At 30.6% G+C, this 22,040-nt stretch overlaps 1 protein-coding gene across 40 annotated transcripts in view; it reads left to right on the top strand.

The window, feature by feature from the left end:
• Positions 1 to 22,040, top strand: part of LOC106879213 (AP-1 complex subunit gamma-1) — a 139,068-nt gene that overhangs the window by 102,024 nt on the left and 15,004 nt on the right. For all 40 annotated transcript variants that reach the window (XM_089349057.1, XM_052966411.2, XM_052966413.2 and 37 more), the window contains 7 exons: positions 12,442 to 12,537; positions 15,532 to 15,612; positions 15,947 to 16,045; positions 16,736 to 16,791; positions 17,713 to 17,826; positions 18,978 to 19,118; positions 20,464 to 20,518. In XM_089349057.1, coding sequence (XP_089205183.1) covers positions 12,442 to 12,537; positions 15,532 to 15,612; positions 15,947 to 16,045; positions 16,736 to 16,791; positions 17,713 to 17,826; positions 18,978 to 19,118; positions 20,464 to 20,518 — 642 coding nt within the window. The remainder of the gene's footprint in view (positions 1 to 12,441; positions 12,538 to 15,531; positions 15,613 to 15,946; positions 16,046 to 16,735; positions 16,792 to 17,712; positions 17,827 to 18,977; positions 19,119 to 20,463; positions 20,519 to 22,040) is intronic.

Genomic DNA, 22,040 nt, shown 5'->3' with positions numbered 1-22,040 from the left:
CCTCTATTATAGCTGCTCGTTATATAGAAATAGCAGCCAGATCTTCCTCAAATCACACCCATCTTAGATAAAGAAAGGATACATTTGATAATATAGTCCTGCATGCCTGTAATACAATAGGAAGGGTCACAGCTAGAAAGCTTTTGATCATTAGTCAACTCCATGAGGGTCAACCTGCAGCTAAACAACAACAATGATATATTTTATCAACCCTGAAAGTATAAAAGAATAGACTACTATTTCTGTTATGCCGCTCTAACAATCATGTTAATAGTTAGCACATAACTGGGTACTTGTTGACAAGAAGTAGCAGAATGCAAACTAAATGCTTTACAGTATTTAGTTTAATATGTGCTTCTTGCTGAGAACAGCTTTGCCATATATCTATCTAGGATCAATAAAATAATAGCTGTAATGCATTAGGCTCAACTCAGTTATCTACATCTATTTATTACAAAATTGTGACCTCATGCTAATGTTAGAAATCAATAATTCGCACATTAGAGCAGTAAAAATAACTGAAACAGTAGATTTTTAGGCAAAGTACATTAGAGTATCTAATTTCATTCCTCTTAAATTTCAATTTAAGATCTAGCATTTGGGAACTTGACTTTTCATGCATATAGGGGTTTATAAAATACGTTGACTTGAAGCAAACAACTATATCTTCCCTATAAATATAAATGGTTGATGTGAGAAGTTGGTAATTAGCTCTGTAGCAAGTGAGGTAGAATTCTGCTAAGTATTATTGAGCAAAGTGGTTGTTCACAATGACAGGAAATATCAAATTTTTGAGATCAATGTTGACTTTATATTGTTGTGTTGAATTTCATGAAATGTTGCCATTTAAGTAGGAGTACCTTTTACTTAGCACTTCTAGTATTCACCATCTCCTTTTCTGTTACTGCTCATCACTTATTCCATTCGCTCATATATAGATAATATACATCCTATAAAATTATTATAATCATTTGCCTGGTTTTTCCATGCTGGCATGGTTTTTAATGCATCTGAAATATATCACCATTTTTTGAAAAAAAAAAAAAACTTAATAATTTATACATTTTTTTTTTTTTTTTTTTTTTTTGAGAGAAAAACTCTTTGTGCCCACCAATGGAGATAACAGCTCTCTGAACTTATTTCATAACTTTCTTTTTAAATTCAGTCATCAAATAGTGTTGGGATGGTAAGAATTGTTGTATTGGGCTTAAGTTGACTAGGTAGCAACAATTTCTCCTATTCTGAGGAATTTATGTACTTCATTTCATAGTACAGAGTTTCTTACTCATTCCTTTTCTATATATTAAACAAATCCACTTGAATGCATTGTTTTTTTAATTTTTTTTTTAATGTTTTATTATTTTTTTGTGCTCTGTCTTACTTATCACTAATTTGGCTTTTCCACTCTTGGCTTTTAAGTCATTTGGTCAAAGGATCTTTCCTCCATGTTCAGAACTTTTTATGCAACTCTTTGGCAGTACAACAAAAAATAGGTCATCGATATATAACAGTTCCAAAACAGATTCAGTCTTGAACTCTGTTATTTTCTCAAAAACTATGTTAGGAAAAAAAACAAAAACAAGCTGGAGGATAATACTCTGATATCATCCATCTGCACATAAGATTCTTCATTGAATTTCCCTTAAATTTTGTTCTAGCCTTGAGTAACCTTTTACATTTTTAAAAAATAATCTGCTTAAAAAGAAATGGAGGTAATGGTCCTAGTAATTGATATTCAGTTTGAGTACCTGTAGGAATCTGCAAGAAGGTGATTATGAAAAATTTTTTGCGCAAAGTGTGAGGATAAATGAGATGCGATAAGGGAGCTAAAGATGGGTACATCAAATTGATAGGAGTAGAGGTGGTATTCAATTTGATAGTTCAGGGAAACAGGCCATTTTAATATTAGCAGTTCTAGAAAGAGCCAAGTCATTTGTAGTTCATCAGCTATGACAATTTCCAACCACCTTTTCTTGATTCTCTGTCAAACAAATTCCTTTCCTGTCAATGAACTCTTCTGCATCTTTGAGGGATGTTTATATAGAATCTGCATCTTAGGAAATAACTGCCATACTGATTACTAGCCATAGTTAGTTAGTACATTTTATTCTAATCCCTATACTCTTGCAAAAGACATGCATATAACAAAGCCACCTCTTCCCTGTACATGATATTTGATAGGTATTGTTGATTATTATTATTATTATTATTATTTTAATATACAAGTACATGAGTGGGAAATGTAGATGTTTCAGCTTTGACTTTATATCACAAATAGACAAAATTGTGTGTGTGTGTACATTTTCCATTTGTATTTTTTTCAATTTCTTTCTTTCAGTTTAAAATATCACTTATTCTTCTTGAATTCCTTAAGTGGATTTTATTCAGTATCATTGATCACTGTGGTAGCAATAAATATGGTAAAAGTGCATATTGTGCCAGTTAAGCATATTGTTGCTTAGATTGACAATGGCTGATAGTTGATGGCAATTACCCATAGCTATATTGAATGAACTTTTTTTTTTATATTTGATTTATTTCTTTATTACTTTTCTTCATATAACTGCTTTTTGAAAAATTAATGGAGCTAAAGATAGTTCTCTGTCATATATATATATATATATATGTATATATTAATATTAACAAACTAAGGAAAATAATTATATAAGTTAATAATTGCTTGTGTTTAATAAATTATGATTTTGATAATCAGGATTATTTTAAGAAAGAATAATATAAAAGTAAATGGAGATACAATGTTTTTATATTTATTCACATTTAAAGTCCAAGCAAAAATAACTCTTGTGGCCTATTATTATTGAAGCTTCCTTGACTGGAGCAGACAAATATTTACTTAATGATATTTCATCTTCTTTCTATTATTACACAAAGTGTATATCACTATCTATTGATGTCACTATCAATAGATCATGGATTTATAGAAGCAGTTATTTACACATGTACTTAGTTACTTGGCAGAATTTTATTCTTTATTGTTATGAAGTAGTACAGTATCAAGATTTGTTTCTATTGTGGAAATGAATGAATCTGATGGTTATGATTGTTATTTTATTTATTTTACGCTCGTTATATTCTTCAGTGCTGAACATTTTCTCACTATTCTGGAACAGTGTTGTTGAACCTTTAACACATATCAGCAATGATGAACTTTCACAATTCTCCCTGTAATATTGTTATAAAACATTTATCTAAAAGCATTTAGCTAAAACTAATATATATGTGACACTCTAGTAACAGGAGTTTCAAAGGAATTAAAATTTTGAAGCCCCAAGATAAAAAAGTTTTCAGACAACCATTAATTCATTAACTATTATCATCTGCAATTAAACTGCCTCATTTTATACTACATTGTTCACAAAAGCTATATATTTTTTTTGACTTCTCTCTCTCTCTGTTTTTGGTCAGCTAAAACAAATTATCGATATATTTTCTCTATAATTTGAACTTGTGTGAGACAACAAAATTGATTTCTCTTATATATTCACTCTTGAAAGATTGAGTAATGTGCTCATCTCTTAATTTTCAATATAACCAAAAAAAAAAAAAAAAAAGAAAATTGTCTTCTCATTCTACTTCCCTAGCCAAGATTTCTAAAAACTAAACAGCAACATTGGCAGATTTTGTAGTTGCTAATACATACACACACACACATATATATATATATATATATACACACATAGACATACACACTGTCCAACCCATACCAGCATGGTCATTGGACATTAAATGATGGTGATGATGACACCTTGTATTGACATAATGAAATTTTAGTTGTTGCTGCTCCATACACCTCAAAAGAAATGCTTAAGAAATTTTGGTTAAAATATTGAATCTGTATAAGTACTGCAATACTTTGCATTCTGGAAAATTTGTATTCCTGAAGCATTTGCCACTATAAGGATATGCTACAGTGCAAACTTTTTTTTTTAATTCTCAAGTTATAGATTACAATGCATTTCTACAAAATTCTTGTGAAGAATATGTAACCACTTTTGAAACCATAACCAGAGCATAGAGGAATCTTGTATGATAGTAATTTTCTAATGTAATATTAAGTTGAAGTAGAAAGCATTCTTTGAAATCCAATGGACAAATTAGATGAAATACTTTGCTTGGATCATTACTTTGGATGCATTTTAACCAATAGTTTTTGCAAGTTATCAATTCATATACATTTTAGAAAAAATACTGCCAAATATTTATAAAATGTCCTCTTTTACCAATATCTGAGAGCAAATTTTCTTTCCTATTGTCAGTCCTGGACAGAAGAACAAATATTAGTTTTAAAATATGGTTTCCATCATTTTAGAGATAATGAATTATATATCAACTATTAGATAGGAAAATTTGAAATAAATTCTTTTGCAGTGCTTGCTACCAAGTTTTGTTATAATCCAATCTAGTCCTATAACTTAACTAATATCAGAGTCAAAAAATGATATTTCATTCATTGAACCTTCTTTGTTTGAATGCTTTATAGGTTTACAATGAAGAAAATTTACCACATCAGTATGGCTGACATTGACACCAATTCTTTCTTTTTTATCTGGCTCATGTTTTGTATTCATTCTATGGAATTCAAGCTAATAAGTATTGTTGTACATAGCAAACACACATAACTTGTTTTATTGTTTTGTTCATTGTATTCTGAACTGAATAGAAGGGTTATAGGTCTCTGAAGATGTCTTCTGTAATACTGTTGTCAGTAAAAAAAAAATGTCTTTTGTGTCTTCTGTTCTGACTTAGCAGTTGCTAATTAATAAGAGTCCTAGCCATTTAAAAAATAAACAGACAGCTGCAACCTTTACAAAATCTTTTTCAGTGTGAAGACATGTAGAAAGATGCTGCTTTTTGAACTCCTTCAATCCAAGTAGCAATAAAACAGCAGGCATAAAATCATTAATGATAGTGATGATGACTCATATTTGAAAATCCTTTTGGAACATACATTCTCTTTTTTTTTTTCTTCAATTTTGGAGGACTATTTGTATGGAAATCATTGATTATTGGAAGTCTCATATTTTAGAGCCATGATTTAGCTCTTTTTTTTTCTCTTTTTCTTGTTTCCACATCCTATTTTTCAGAAAGAAGATAGCATTGTATGGCCTGATCTCGTATTGTGTAGCTTATTTTCTGTTTAATGAAATATGTCTTTAGTGAATGCATGTTTACTTTAACCCTCTTAATACTAATATACTTGAGATAGCCTGTAGTAAAGTGTTATTTAAATTAAAATCTCAATCATAATCTTGTTACAGCATAAATGATATGAAATTTCAGTTGCTCAACAATAGCATCATCAATAATATTAATATGCTAACTTGTTGTTTTGTATGTACCTGATGTGTGTGTCACAGTTACTTCAAAGAAGTGGCAAAGCAAGAGAGAGGACAGAGGGAGTAAGAGAGAAAGAAAGTGAGTGGTGAAGGCATTCGTTTTGTGTTTTTAAATGTTTCAGAGAGGACATAGGAGAGAAAGAAAGAGTGAGAGAGAAAGAAAAAAAAGTGAGAGAGAAAGAGAGAGAGTGAAAGAGACGGTGAGTGGTAACCGTGTTCGTTTTGTGTTTTTAAATGTTTATCACATCGCAAGAGAAGTAGATACATAGATACATATAAACATTATTAAATCAAAAGTGGGAGAGAAGGGGGACCCAAAGGAAGTGAAAGAAAGAGAGGTGAGAGAGACAGTAGAAACAAATCTAAAGAAACGTTCATACACAGATACATTGACAAATATTGGATGTCAGTTTCACTTTTCATTACCACACAAGGATAAAATTAACTTACAAATGGCTGAGTACTCCACAGACATACATAACATTAACGTAGTTCTCAGGGAGATTCAGCCTCACACAGAATATGACAAGGCTAGCCCCTTTGAATTACAGCTACAACTCAAGACATATATATATACATATATATATATATACACATATATATATATATATATATATATATATATATATATATAATAATATATAAAGGGCATTAACTGTGCATCGATGCCTCACGCTATCGAGGGACTAAATAAGTCAAAGAACTACTAAAAATAAGTAACATATTTACCGTTGAGTTAAATGTTTTTAAGAGATAAATTTTGAAAAGCTGCATTCCCTCGCTTTCGGTAAATATGTTACTTATTTTTAGTAGTTCTTCGACTTATTTAGTCCCTCGATAGCGTGAGGCATCGATGCACAGTTAATGCCCTTTATATATTATTAAATATATCCATGAAGAAAGGATGAATTTTTTCATTACGAAATTTTTCGTTATTTTTTCATTGAGGTTTTTTCACGCTGACTACTTGATAAATTCTTATAAAGAATTTATCCTATATTATATTTTATATATATATATATATATATATATATGAATGTATTTTAAAGTTAATTAGTAATTCCGTTTACGTTTATGTAACAGATATTTTTGTTGGATTATATAGTCATTTGTGTTACATTACTTTCTCTATTTTGTAACTGTCACAATATACTTCTCTAAGCCTGAAATTTTTGTGGGGAGGGGGCCAGTTGATTAGATTGACCCCAGTACACAACTGGTACTTAATTTATCGATCTTGAAAGGACAAGTCAACATCGGCAGAATTTGAACTCAGAACATAAAGACAGATGGTCATAATATACAAACATTTCTCATGGCACCAGTACACTGTTTATATTTTCCGTGAATTTTTCACAGGTCCGGCTAGTAATATATTAATATATAAAGTTGCATGTATTTACTAAACCTTTCAAAATTTTAATCCTGAAAATTATTTGAAACATATAGTCTTTTCATTAAAAATATAATCACAAAAGTTCTGTTTGCTCTTCAGGTATCCCTACCAGAATGTTATTTAATACTTAATTCACTTTCTTCTTTTTTTAATGGTTGATAGGTTAATAGATCTGTGGCATTGTTTTGTTTTTTAGTAAGAGTTTTACTTGTGTTTCAAAAAAATGATATAGACCCAGTATCATTTAATAGAAAATTTAGCAGAAGGAAAGGCAACCTGTAGTAACCACATCAAATTTCAAGAACATCTATTTAACATCTGCACAGCAAATTACTGAAAGGTAACCTATATATGCAGTGTAAACAATCCATAACTACATTCTGTTGGCAGCCACACAACTATATGTCTAACCACATAGATACATTTGTTGCATACCAGAGGACATTGTGTTCTTCCTAATTTTAAGCTGGTAGGGTACGATTTGAGTGAGATGTGGATGTTATTTCTTGAGCAATTGTGTAGAGGCTCCTTCATTGGCTAGCTTTTAAACATGTAGTCTTACAAACACTTCAATAAAAAGTGGAAAAGTCATTGCTGAAATGTCTTGGATTATATGTCTACTAATTTAACGATGATTTGGAGCTAAACAATCAGAACACTTGTACAATACATCTTAAACTCACTGTCTCTCCATTACACCTGCACATTCCTAAAATGCATACTGAAATTGCTGTTACATCATTTGCATCTCTATATACTAAAGCAAAACTCATTACTGAATTGCCATATGCTCTATAATAAATGTGAGGATTTAAATTTACTATGTGTCCATGGAATCTACAGAACCAATTTCTACTGCAAACTACACCAGGGTAGCAAACTGACTGACTATATGATTGACAATTGTCACACTATAATACTCTGCCATGGAATATAAGTACAGTCTTATATCAGATTTAAGCAACACATATTTGGTTTGCTTTAGGTTATTCTGAAATTATTCAATCAGTTACACTTGAGTAGAGCTGGTTGGCTTTACTCAACTACACTTCATGTATCTATAAATTCATGACACATTTAGTTTATTCATGATGGAAGAAGAAATTTTAAAATATAGTATAATTATGCTATCATACTTATTTAAAATGATGACACATTAACACTCCAAGTTTATATTTGAATACATGCAGTCATTACTTGCTATACCTTCTTGGGATAGAGTAGTGTTGTTGATCAAATTATAGGCATGATCTCTTCATCTCTCTCTCTCATATATCTACCTGTATATGCTTATGCTTGCAGTTATATATATATATATATATATATATATATATATATATATATATAATCTCTTTGCTTTCTTATGCTGTCATGGGTTGGTTGGATGGGACTTTTTGAGAAAGTATTTTGTAGCAAGGTGGCCGTTTCGTCGCTTCTTACAGCATGCATTCATATAATATATATTTCAATCATTTAAGACCTAACCATGAATGTAGTACAATAAAAAGAGAATGTGTCCATATATATATATATTAGCTTCTTCTTGTGATTTACAAAGCGTTACTGTCTCAGCATAGATTGAGAATATAAGAGGTATTTCTAAAATACAGTTCAGTATATACTAAGAACTTAAAGGCAAAAACCTCCCCCCCCCCATACATACACACACACCCTTTTTTTTCCTTCATTATTTTATACATTTGCTTTGCTTCTAATGTTTTTAGGCCTTTTAGTTCTTAATGCACTAGTGTATATTGAACTGTCTTGTAGAATGTCTTTTATTCTCAGATGATGTGAAAACTCGGGCATTTTATAAATCATAAACAACATTAATTTTGTATAATTCTACATATGGCTTATATTAAGTTCTTTATTTGAATTGTGGACATCTTGGCCATATATATAATTTATGTAACTAAGAAGTACATCATCATAAAGTAATATTAGTATTCTCCTTTATGCATTGAGTTCTATTTCTCCCATTTGTATAAACTATCCTTTGTGTGTCTATATGCATGCTTGTGTGTGTATGTATATATATGTATGTGTGGGGAAGGAAACCATCTCTTTTAAATATGTTGTTCTACAAACATTAAAATCAATTTCCTCATTTAGTGCTAATATGAGAGGCTGCTGAAAGTGGTGAATGTGTGAGATGAAGAGAGAGCTACCTCACACTGACCATACAGAGGGATAAGCAGTTCAAATCAACAGCAGATAAAATGATTAAGGACTTGAGAGGTAGAGCTACAGACCCCCTTCTCTCATACTTTAAACCTTTCATTTCCAAACATAAAGCCCTGTCTTTCAGGGTTTGTAGTCTTGCAAGCTGTATAGTGACCTTACTTGTGCTATTGTCATGAAAAGAGCACTCAGTGTGTGCTATAAAGTAGTTAGCATTAGGAAGGGTATCCAGCCATAGAAACCATGCCAAAATAGACAATTGAACACAATGCAGTTCTTGGACCTGTCAAATCTGTCGGACTATCTAATCCATACCAACATGGGACATAGACGTTAAATGATGGTATATATTTATAAGGTGGGAGAGATTCATATTAAAACTATGTTTCCATTTACAGGAAATTTAGTTTTTTCAGTTGTAAAAATGTACATAGTTTGAAACATTTGTTTACATTGGCAATTTGTTACATGATTTTGTTGGTCATAGGAGACATTAGATACCTTATTGTTTTATTGTGTGGCCATTGTCAGTTCTATTGGAAAGATCTGTAGCATAAATAAGATTTTATCAACACTTTAAAATGTGCTCATCTTGGGCATGGTGTAAGCTATTTTTGTACTTAAGATTTAAATTCATTTGGTTCTTGTTTTAAACTTGGCAGGGAATTTGTTGAAAGAAATTTGGCAACTATTCTGAATAGGTGGACTAATTAGTTCGAGTGATATGGAAAAAATTGACCATGGTTTTAAATTTTCTTTAAAAGTTTAAGTTACTGATGTATGGAAGGGTGGAAAACAATGAAGTTCTTGATGAAGATAGGAATCTGAACATTAAGAGCTTAGGAGCATGTGTTGAGTTTCCTCTATTGATTGGATCAATTTGAAGTATTGCAATTATGAGCAGAAATGAAATCTATTGTTTTTTGATATTAGGAAGAATCGATTTATTTTAAGGGTCTTTTGTGCTATTTCATTAAAAATATTGTTGCTCTATTATTTATAATAAAATAAATTTCTGATGACTCATTGGTGGGAGAAGCAAATTTTTAAATATATATATTTAAGTAATATATCGTGGAAAATTTAAAATGTTCATATTAAAGACACAGCCCTACTTGGATTTCATTGCTAAAAATATTAACTCCAGCTAAATATAGAATACTCTAGCCTTATTTTTGATTTGTTTACAATATATGCTCTTGAGGCGAGTCTTCTACATTAAAATGCTTTCCTTTGAAATAACCACTCATAATGCTTATCTGAAACAATTTTGAAAATTGTTAACAAAGTTAAATCCATAGTGAAATACGAATGTTACTGAAACAATGTTTCAATAACCTTTGTCAGTAAATTATTATAAAAATACTTACATTTGCATAACAACCTTAAACTAATAAACTTTGATGAATTGTTGAATAATTTTTTATAAAACTACTTAATTTTGATATGTCTAATAAACTTTTTTCTTTTAAAATTTAAACAGTTGTAACAAATTTTAAAGTTTCAAAATATAGGCTCTTTATTATTTTTATTCTTTATCATTAAGATTGTTTTAATATTTATTGTTAGAAATTTTGGTTTCTATTTTAAAAACTTATAAGAAATGTAGAAGAATTAAAATTTTTTTAAAATGTAACTGAGAAAACTCTTATTTTATTTTTATAACAAACATTTTTTTTAAGAGAATAATTTTTATTTTTTTTGCTATAAGCATTGCAGAGTTTACATTAATAGTTTTGTTATTTAGTTGGTTTTTATAGTGTTTTAATTTTGTTTCATTACTTTTTACAGTTTTACCTCACGATGACTAATAATTAACTTCTTTTTCAATTAACCCTTTGTGGGCATTAATAAATGATGATTGCTGTAATGATTATATTTTCATATGGTTAGTAATGGTTAGAGTGGGGTATTATATTCTAATTAGTCATGTTATAAAGGCATGTTTGTTGAATTAAGTGCATGCGCTTTCAGATAGCCAAACCAGCATGCAGTGTTAAATATAAACTGGATATCTGCATGCTCCACATGTTTACTGTTCAGCTTACTTCATGATGCATGACTGAATATTATATAAATACTGTTCAGTATATTTGCTTGTGTATATACTGCATCACTTCTTGAGTTGTTTTTTTGTTGTTTTTTTTCTGCTGGTGGGGATACTCTCTTGTCTTTTTATCCTTTTTTTTCTAGTAAGTGCAAGAATTTATTTTGATTTGCTTGGTTTATATTTACAGTCCTCAAAACTGAACTAAGAATATAGCAATGAACTGCAAAATTTGCGCAAAAAAGAAAATCATTTCATTTTGTGCAAAATATATCTCTAAATAGATGGCTTTTATCTTCATAGGTGAAATTGCTGCTAAGCCTTATGACAATTTCTTTTCAATTCGCTTTTTTTTTTAATTACATAATATTTATTACACATAGAAAAGTGAATGTTTGTCAATCTTCAAGCAGGGTAAGATGCTGTTAAATAATTTGGATTGGTGGATTATTTTTATATCTCAAATTTTCTTTCTTAATAATTATCATGTTTGTTTTTTGTCCCCAAGAGGACAATCAGCTGAGTGAAGATGATTTTGTTCACATTCCACCAGTTGAAATTAATTCATCTTTAACATAATATAAACATAATATTAACTGGTTAAGATATTAAAGTAAGAGAAGCTATCAACATTTAATATTTTTAATCATTACTAATCAAAAAGGAAAACAAACAAATTAATTACATACATGTTGTTTTAACTATTGTTAATTAAAAATGAAAATTAGTGAAATGTTACAATTGCAATTGATATAGAATTGCAAATATATTGTTTTTGCTACAAATTTCATGGTTTGTATCATTTTCAAACAATTTTAAAGTGATGTTTCTTTCTTTGGAATACTTCAATATATTTCATTCTACTAAATGTAACTCAGCATTTTGTCTTAGTGTTATTGACAAAATGTATGAAGATAGATTTTTTTTTATGAGTTGTAGAACTACATTTGTTTTGGTTAATATGTACATTAGCTATTGAAAAAGTTCTGTTGCCAAGAAAATATAGCAAATAAATTTGTATTTAATTTAAGCCATATATCCAACTTCTCATGTTTAGAATAAAAACAAAATTAATAATCACTTTGAGGAAGGGCATAATTTTAGTAGCATATAAAAATTGTGCTGTTTTCGTTTAAAGTATTCATCTAAGTCTTCGCCCAATCATCTAATACACTCACAAGGATTAAACAATTTAAACTATAAGATTTAGTAATTAACCTTTGCACGTATAGCTTCCCTAAATCTGCTAGAATTCAGTAATTTGCACATACAACTTCCCTAAATATGATACTTTGGGGATGTTAAAACCTTCAAGGGTTTTCTTTTCCTCCCAAAGAAATTTATTAAAGTTGCTGGGTTTTTTTTTTTTATATTAACATACAAATATATTTCATGTAATCTTGGTGAACTTTTGACATTTTAGAATTAAAATTTCTTTTTTTCTTTTTCTTTTGTAGCTTGTTCCACAGCTGGTTCGTATTCTTAAAAATTTGATTATGGCAGGGTATTCTCCTGAACATGATGTATCCGGTGTTAGTGATCCATTTCTTCAAGTAAGTTACTGGTTTATTTATTTCAATGTATGTCTCCAAGAGATCCTATCAATGGTAGCTTTTGGCCAAATTGGTTTATTTGAATTTTTTTCTTTTATTCTTTCAGTGTGGCCAGATCTTTTAAAAAAAACTTTTGCTGTTATATTCACTTTTCTTGTACTATTATTACAATAGTAAAGAGAACTGGAGTGGGTAGAGGGATAGAATTGATGGAACAAAGTCAAAACATCTTGATGAATTTTAGTACATCCCTTTAGATTCTGAATTTAAAACTTGTGATTTACTTTGTCTTTCATTCTTCAGGTATTGATAATATTAAATGCCAATCACGCACTAAAGTAGATTACATTCAGCAGAATATTATAACAACTAAGTTTGGTGGGACAGTATAGAATTTTAAAATAAGAGCTATAATTAAAGCAGGAAATAATCTTATGATATAATTTCAACAAACAATTCTGTGTATATTTTGCTGCAAGAAAGTTTTCACATGATTATAATGCTAGCTATAGAAAATGTTAGAAAATTCTGCAACAATTTCATTCATACTTAATGTGTTAAACTCAAAGCTCAGGTATTGTTTTATGCAGTTTGCTGACATCATTATGATCATTTTTACTTTCATTTTTCCATACTAGCATGGTTTGTGTGAGTTGTCATAGTCCACATAAGTTCTTATTTGAAATTACTGACCACTTGATTGGATAGCCTGTGATGTGACTTTTGGGCAGAACCCACATCTTGCTGATATATGATTTTCGGTATGGGTACTTCTTATCACCAAACACTTCACAGGATGCATAGGTGCCACCTGCATCAAGGAAGATGTCATAGATAAAGAGGATGAAAGTGTTCTCGCTACTATGTAGCAGTCTTATTTGAAGTTAATGCTCCCTTAAACAAGTAGTATATAATGCAGCTTCCAGACTCCATGTCTTGCTTGTGTTCTACTTTGGCATAGTTTCTATGGCTAGATGTTCTTTCTATCACTTATCCCTTCAGAGTGTATTGGGCACATCTTACATCAGTAGAATGAAAGAAATTGTCTTACGTCAGCAGAACTAAAGAGTCCCTGCTACCCAATATCAGTTCTTATGCAAAGTTACTACTTCCTAGACAGGTCAACTGCACCACCCACTGTGCTCCTTTGTGTCACCACATCTCTCACCATAGTCCATCATCCTGCTATCTGCTATAGTTCTTCTCATCTAGCACACAAAACAAATGAAAAAACTAGCTAACTTTTGTTGTGTATGTGCTGTTGTTAGCAACTGTTTTCCATCTGGATGCCATTCCTATCATTAACCACTTTACAGTGGGTACTTTTTATTCACTGCTTTATGTTGGAGAGCTAAAGACTCCCTACTTTCTTATACTGTCTCCATTCAAATTTACCATTTTCAGCGGGATTAAATGGGTGAAAGGTCTTGGTTGTGGTGAGAAGGCTAGCAATGGTTTTTATCAAAATTAGTGTAGGTCAAAGTATTCTTAAAAGAATGACAGCTTTATCTCTGTATATATAGGAGGGGGGAAAGTTTTAGACTAATGGCAATTCACTCAAAATTTTAAAGATCAGTGGAGTGGGTGGACAGGCAGGTGCATTGGCTAGTGAAATTGTATTGTGTGCTAAGTAATATTATTAATTGGCTCATGTTTAAATTTAAATCGTCCTTCTTAGAAATAGTTATTTAAGATAGAACAATACATAGATAATAATAAACTAATAAATATGGTACTTTACCTTTATAATATCTACCAAGCATTCACAGGTATCAATATCTCTGCTATATTTAATTTTATTTTAATGACTTATATGGAGTTGACACTATTGTTGTTGGTTGTAATAATGCCAACAACTACTAATTATTTCTTTTTTATCTTGGCACAAAGTTCCTTTTGATGAAGTAATAGGCTTACTCAATTGACCCACTTATATCACTAGCACCAGTTGTATGAAAGATAGTCATTGCTAAATGGCATAAATGGAAGCAGTTCAACTACTCTGATACTCTTTTTTTTACTCTTTTTAATTGTTTCAGTCATTTGACTGCGGCCATGCTGGAGCACCACCTTTAGTCGAGCAAATCGATCCCAGGACTTATTCTTTGGAAGCCTAATACTTATTCTATCGGTCTCTTTTGCCGAACCGCTAAGTTACGGGGACGTAAACACACCAGCATCAGTTGTCAAGCAATGTTGGGGGGACAAACACAGACACACAAACATATACACGCACATACATATATATAAATACATATATACAACAGGCTTCTTTCAGTTTCCGTCTACTAAATCCACTCACAAGGCTTTGGTCAGCCCAAGGTTATAGTAGAAGACACTTGCCCAAGGTGCCACGCAGTGGGAATGAACCCGGAACCATGTGGTTGGTAAGCAAGCTACTTACCACACAGCCACTCCTGATGATAACAATAATTATAAATTGCATTTGAAGTGTTATAAATATAATATTCCATGGAGTCTGAGATCTTTGACAAGCTGGCAGCATCGTTAGCACACCAGCTGAAATGCTTAGCGATATTTTGTCTGTCTTCATGTTCTGGGTTCAAATTCCATCATAGTCGACTTTACCTTTCATCCTTTTGGCGTTGATAAATTAAGGACCAGTGAAACACAGGGGTTGATGTAATCAAGTACCCTCCCCGCAAGTTTCAGGCCTTGTGCTTTTAGTAGAAAGGATTATTATAATTAGAATCTTTGATATAGTAGTAGCTTTCTGTAAATTGTTTTATTTGTGAAAATAGGAATAGTTTCTTGAAAATTAAAGATGAAATGATATTGCCAGAGCTTCATCCAGTATTTTTGTTCTTTGTATAATTTTTAATAACGGTTTCAACTTACTTAGCTGCATCTCAAGAAATACTTTAATGTTAAATAAATTGAAAATGTTACTCAAAAGCGAGCATCTTTTGATTATTGTTTTAAGATATAACAAACCCCTACTGAAATTCTAAAAAGTGTTTCTTGTTTCATTAGGTAAAAATCCTTCGGCTATTAAGGATACTTGGTAGACTGGATTTGGAAGCCAGTGAGACAATGAATGACATACTTGCACAAGTGAGTTGTAAAGACTTTCTATTCTTTTCCAAAATTTATATTCATATATTATGTTAATTACATTTTGTACTTAAAGTATTTTTTGTATTCTAAAATTATTGTATTACAAAATTAAATAAATTCTCTTCCATTTATCCCTTTCAGAAATTTTATGAATATTTTTAAATGACCATTTAACAAATCTATATTATAATTTTTCCATGTATTTTAATGGAATTAATTTCTAATGAAATATTATTGTAAAAAGTATAGGAAAAATTAAGACATTTAATGATATAAACTTTTACTTACTTTTTGTGGTTGATGTAACATTCTAAAATATCTTAAAATTCAGGTTGCTACAAACACAGACACCAGTAAAAATGTAGGACATGCTATCTTGTATGAGATAGTTTTGACCATCATGGGTATTCAGTCAGAAGCTGGTTTGAGAGTAAGTGGGAATATTTTCATTCTTCAAAAGAATCTACTTCCTATTTTTTTTTTTTTATATAGTTATTTTAATGAATGAGTTTTGGAAGGATGCATTATTTAACACAGTCAAAAAGGATGTATTAACCCTCACTTCACTATTTAAATTTTTACATACTAATGTGCAGATACTGAGTTAATTAGTTAACTGTGCCTACTACATCATATGAAATGTAGTATTTGTGGAAAATGCCCTGCTATCAAAAATGAGTTAACTTGGTTCCTGTGTCCCAAGTACACATGCACAGTTTTCATGCAGTAAAGGCAAACTCTTTAGCTGTCCTGTGTATCATATGTGGAACAGTTTTATGAGATTCTAATGCGAATTTTCCCAAAATGTAAGTTAGAGCAGAATATATTAAGATATATGAAGACACATCAGAATGAACACAGGATTCCTGGAAAATTGACAAAAATGGGAAAAAAATAATTAGAAACAGTTATTTACCAATGATATATGAATTAGACTCTTTGTTCAGCTCTAGTAATTTCTATCATCAGGAACATAAAAATGATGCAGTTGATGAATGAAAATATTTTATCATTTGCAAGAGATTTGTTACCTTAGTTTATTTTGAAAATTTTAAATTATTTTATGTCTGATTTTATATGTCTGATAAATTAAAAATAATATCATCAAATCTTCTTTTAGGTTTTGGCTGTAAATATTTTGGGTAGATTCCTTTTGAATAGTGACAAAAATATTCGGTATGTAAATATTTCCCCTGCTTTTTATGACATTCTATCTTTCTGTTTCTGTTGTTAATGTTTGAATTGAGAATTCATTTAAAGAATTTGAACAGATATTATATGTTGTTGCCACAGATATTGTTCAGATTATTACACTTCATCATAGCCATGAAATACTTTTTATTAAGGTTCTGTGTTGAATAATGATAAGGACTGGTTAGATTTGCATTTAAATTCTCTAGAAAAAATCCAAAAATGAAAACAGTAACTCTGTTGAGAACATAATTCCTTTAATCCATGTTTACTTAAGTACTCACTTTTATGACCATCTTGCATAATAAGAAGGAAATCAAAATCCTCTTATTCCATAATCAGAAACCTTACCTTTAAAACTGTTCCAAATAAACAGTGAAATGTAAAAATTAGTTTGGCGATTACACACATTTGACCAATTCATATATAATTAGTAGTGTCACAAATTTTCATGCTGCTTAGACTATTTAGCTCAGCCAGCTTTATCAAAATGTTTGTATAGTAACTTCTCTCAGGGAGAACTCTACCTGAAGCATTAGCATTCACTTCTTATAACACAAAAATGTATTCAATTTTATGAATTTTGCAGTCTTTGATTTGTTGTATCATTTCCAAAACATGTACAACCTCTTCGAGCTCTTTGCACAAGAGAGTGAATCCTAGTAAAAGAAAAGAAGTGTTAGGAAACAGAATTGTGTTTTTTCATTGATGCTTTTTCTTTATTTGACTATTATGAGGAACTAATTCTGGTGAAGAATAATTTTGCAAAGAAATGTGAACTTATTAGAATATGATATATATGTATGAAATAATTTTGTTATTATTTAAAAAACAGTGGTAGATTGACAGAATCATATTGATCTTAGATGAAAGCTTAATTAAGATTAATATTCTTTATTGTTGCAGATATGTTGCTTTAAACACACTACTGCGAGTTGTATATGCTGATCACAATGCTGTACAGCGACACCGGACCACAATTGTTGACTGCTTGAGAGACCCTGATATTTCTATTCGGAAGTAAGTCAAGTAGTTCACATTTGTTCTTTTTTGTACATAGTCATAGGAGGAAGATCAGCTCACATGACATATTGCAGGCCCTCAGAGACTAGTCTGCATGCTTGCAACAGGCTTGGGTCAGCCCAAGTCCATAGAAGAAGACACTTACCCAAGGTGTTGTACAATAGAACTGAACTCAGCGCCATGTGGTTGTGAAGCCACATAGTGATACCTGTTCTAACACTAGATATTTTAAAATTGTGGAACATGTCGTTTCCTCTTCTACTTGCAAAATATCTCTGTCCTCCTACTGTTGATAACCTGTTTGCTATAGCCAACTCCTCCTCTTTGTTTCTCTTCCCTCACACTCTAAGCATGTTAACAAACTCATGATTCTCAATACCACCCACCATCCAACACTATCACTATACCTTCCCACACAAATTTTGTTAAAAAAAAAAACAACCAAATTCCCCAACTCAGCTCTCGTCTCCACCTTCACTTATCCCTCAAAAATTCTTCATTCACAAACACACCTCTAAAAATCTTTACCCTGGCCTTTAAAATAATTCTGAGTACCAATGGATCTCATTTTCACAAATAAACATCCATGCCTGCTTGTTTGCCAAAACATCCACCCATTTACACACTATGCCACTCAATAACAAATTAAACTTTTCCACCTTCTTTCTTATCACAATAACAGATCAATTGTTCTAACACCTAATCATTCATACTTATACTCCAATGCTACCCCACACAAAATCACTCTCATCAGCTAAAAACAAATATAATAAACCCTCCAAAAACCCCAACCACTTTACATACACTCCCCACACTTCTAAGCTTTCCAACACCCACAATAAAATACACATACATGTATTTTTATTAAAGTTAATATGAAATCTGTAATTACATTTTGAATTGAAGTGGTACGTTGTAAAGCTTATAAAGTAAGCTTGTACTTTGTAGATTTACACATTGTATAAGATTATATCTCCAGGCAAAGCTCCTTACTGTATTTGCTTTATTTGTCCTGACAAGAACTTGAGTACCATCTCTACTTTTTGATAGGGAGTTTTTTTTTGTTAAAAAATAGGGTTTCTGCCATCATATAAATACCATAATTTGGGAACTTATATTTGTCATTTCAATTTTTTTTTTTCTTCTAGACGTGCTATGGAACTATGTTTTGCTCTCATCAGTAGCTCCAATGTACGAGGAATGGTTAAAGAGCTGCTTACATTTCTGGAAACCTGTGATCCTGAATTTAAAGCAGACTGTTGTTCCAACATAGTCTTGGCTGCTGAAAAGTAATTTCTATTCTTTAATTTTCTCAGGCTTTACTGTTAAACTCATGCTGAGAGCCACTATAGTTGATAACTAAATTAGTAGATACATATTAACTATTGTGACTCACAGCATGAAGGATTTAATAACACCACCTATAAATGATAGATTTGTAAATCTTTAAGATGTTTTGTTATCTTTTAATTACATAATTTCATTAATTGCCATCACCATGAGTTTAAAATTGAGTTAGATGTTTTATTAGGTGGAGTAATGGTGGTCATAATGGCCTTCAATATAATGATACAAACCTATTTCTGCATGTATCCAGCTTGCAATTATTACACTTGTGATATATTACTTAATTTAGAACAGCTTGTTTTAAATAGATTACTTTCAATATAGAGTGTATCTCTCTTTTATAAAATTTAGTATCATTGACAGAAAGGATCATAGCAGAAAAGTAAATGTGTTCAATCATTTGGAAAGAAATGAGTAGATATGCTGTGCTGTGTAACAGACTGACAAATTTTGTTGTACAGGTGGATTACTGTTTCAAAAACAGAATAAATTTTATTGGTGGATGAATTTCATTACTTATATGTTACTTTACCAGCTTTGGAAATTAAACCATGAAATGTTTTTAAAAGTTACAACATTTATTGCCTTTGCCAACAATGAAAGTGTGTATGCTAAGAACAGCCTTTATAATACCTATGTCAAATGTAGAATGCAACATGGTAGAGAACTGTAACAGTAGATGGCAGTTATAATGCACATATAAAGGAAGATAGTTTATGATGTATTGTGTAAATTAAATTTGTCAAAATGACAAGAACTACTATTTTCTACTTTCAGTGTGTGATTAGAATGAACAGGGCAAGGTTTAAAAAAATAAATAATATAGTTTATTTTATTACTAATATTTTGGAGACTGATTCTTTTTACAGGGCAGATTCCTCTAATTCATGAAATTTTGATACTAAAATCATTGATACTTTTGAAAACTACATTTTTATCTATTTTGTACATGTATTCATGCATTTTCCATTTTTCCATATTAATATCAGTTAAACCAATACATATTATCGAGACATTGTTTTACAGCTAGATGCCCTTGCTATCATTAGCCTTGACCTATTTTTCAAGTTTGAGATTTTTCATTGCAGTCATCTTCAAAAATGCAGATCTAGAAACAATTTCAAATTACCATATGTTGTTCACCACTTTTATGTTTGAAGTGCTGTATATTTGTCAAATAAAATTATTTGAACTTTTTTGAAAATTCCTTTTCAAAAAATTTTATCCTCTTTACTGTTTCTTGTAAATGTTTGAGAGTTTCTAGAATGTTACCTTTAATTATTGCAGGTATGCACCAAACAAACGATGGCATATTGATACTGTGGTAAAAGTTTTGACAACGGTTAGTATTGCATTACTGTTGGCATTAAGTTCATTTTGCAAGCTTTAACTGTTTTGGTTGGTTCCGGATTATGTTACTACTATTATTTATATTTAAATGGTAAATGCACACTGACTGAATGAGAATAAACTTACTCAGGAACTGGTATTTGCAATATGAAGTTTCTTACTAATCTAAAAAAAAAAAAATTTTTTTAATAAAAAAGGGATATTTGGCTAAAAGATCTGGTTGAAAAGTATAAAACTTACGAACATGTCACTGAAGTTTTAGAAACAATTAAAGGAATGTTCTATTTACTTCAGTGTCCATAACTGAAATAAAGACAGCACACAGAACATAATCCCTCATTGTAGTTGATTAAGAAATAAGTATAGCTTTAGCTGTAATGTTTAAAACAAATTTGAGTTGTTAGTTTGTAGCTGTATATCTCTTTCTCTCCATATTATGTCCTATTAGCAACCTTCTATTATTCACTTATCTTTAAACATAATTTGAGAACAATGCTTCATACAGTTCATTATTTTAGGTAGTGGTGTCACTATGCACATACAAAAGACTAGATTCTAAGTATTATTTACATATCAGTGCCATTCACCCAAGACACAGAGACCATAACGAAGGAGACATATACTTTAAGAAAACTGATTCTTTGCCATCAAATTTCATGGCAAAGAATCCAAACTAAATTGAAAACATGTTATAGCTTTACCAGTTCTCTCCCATCCTATCATTTCATCTGTGCAATAAACTAGTATCAAAAACAAGTCCTTTCACCACATAAGCTTTACATACACTATAGTTACATATCATTCAGCTGAAAAAAAAATAGTAATGCCCCAGTTGAATATGGAAATGGTTTCAGAGTTTAAATGAATAAAATTTGTAACCTCTTTGTAAGAATACAAGACTATAAATGAACAGTCATTTGATAGTTGTTCTAAGTTCAAACAACTTGTAATTGTCTAAGCTATATGGTCTGAAAAGTCGAAAATTTGAGACAATTTTAAAATTATTGAATTTTAAAAACATTGAGACTAGTTTTAAATTTTTAAAAAAATTACAACTCTGAAACTCAATTCTGTGATGGTACTCTAGTTCTAAAGTTTTCAGGCATCTGTACACTTGCACAAATCAAATTCTAGAATAATTTTCTTTTAGTTCTTGGGGTGTTAAACTATTCTGGTTAAGCCAAATATCCGTGTATGTGTAATACAAGCAATATTAACAAGATTCATGTACACTAATAAACCTTTCAAACATTAATCCTAAGATACACTCACTCAAAAATACACTCAGCAAGCAACAATAGAAGCTATTTATTCCTATCTGTTCATTGAATTACATAATATCTATTATCTGTGTGTGTGTTAATCATTGATATGATATTGGAAAATATTGTGCTTATAGTAGAAAAGATTATTATATAAGATGGCTTGCTAGCAGAATCATTAGCATGCCAGACAAAATGCTTAGTGGAAATTCATCCATCTTAACTTTCAGAATTAAAATTCCACCAAGTTCG

The sequence above is a fragment of the Octopus bimaculoides genome, chromosome 3 (assembly GCF_046866305.1).
Source record: "Octopus bimaculoides isolate indiv1 chromosome 3, ASM4686630v1, whole genome shotgun sequence".
Lineage (NCBI taxonomy): Eukaryota > Metazoa > Mollusca > Cephalopoda > Octopoda > Octopodidae > Octopus > Octopus bimaculoides.
The sequence above is the reverse complement of the archived record's forward strand: the minus strand, read 5'-3'. Positions and strand labels throughout refer to the sequence as shown.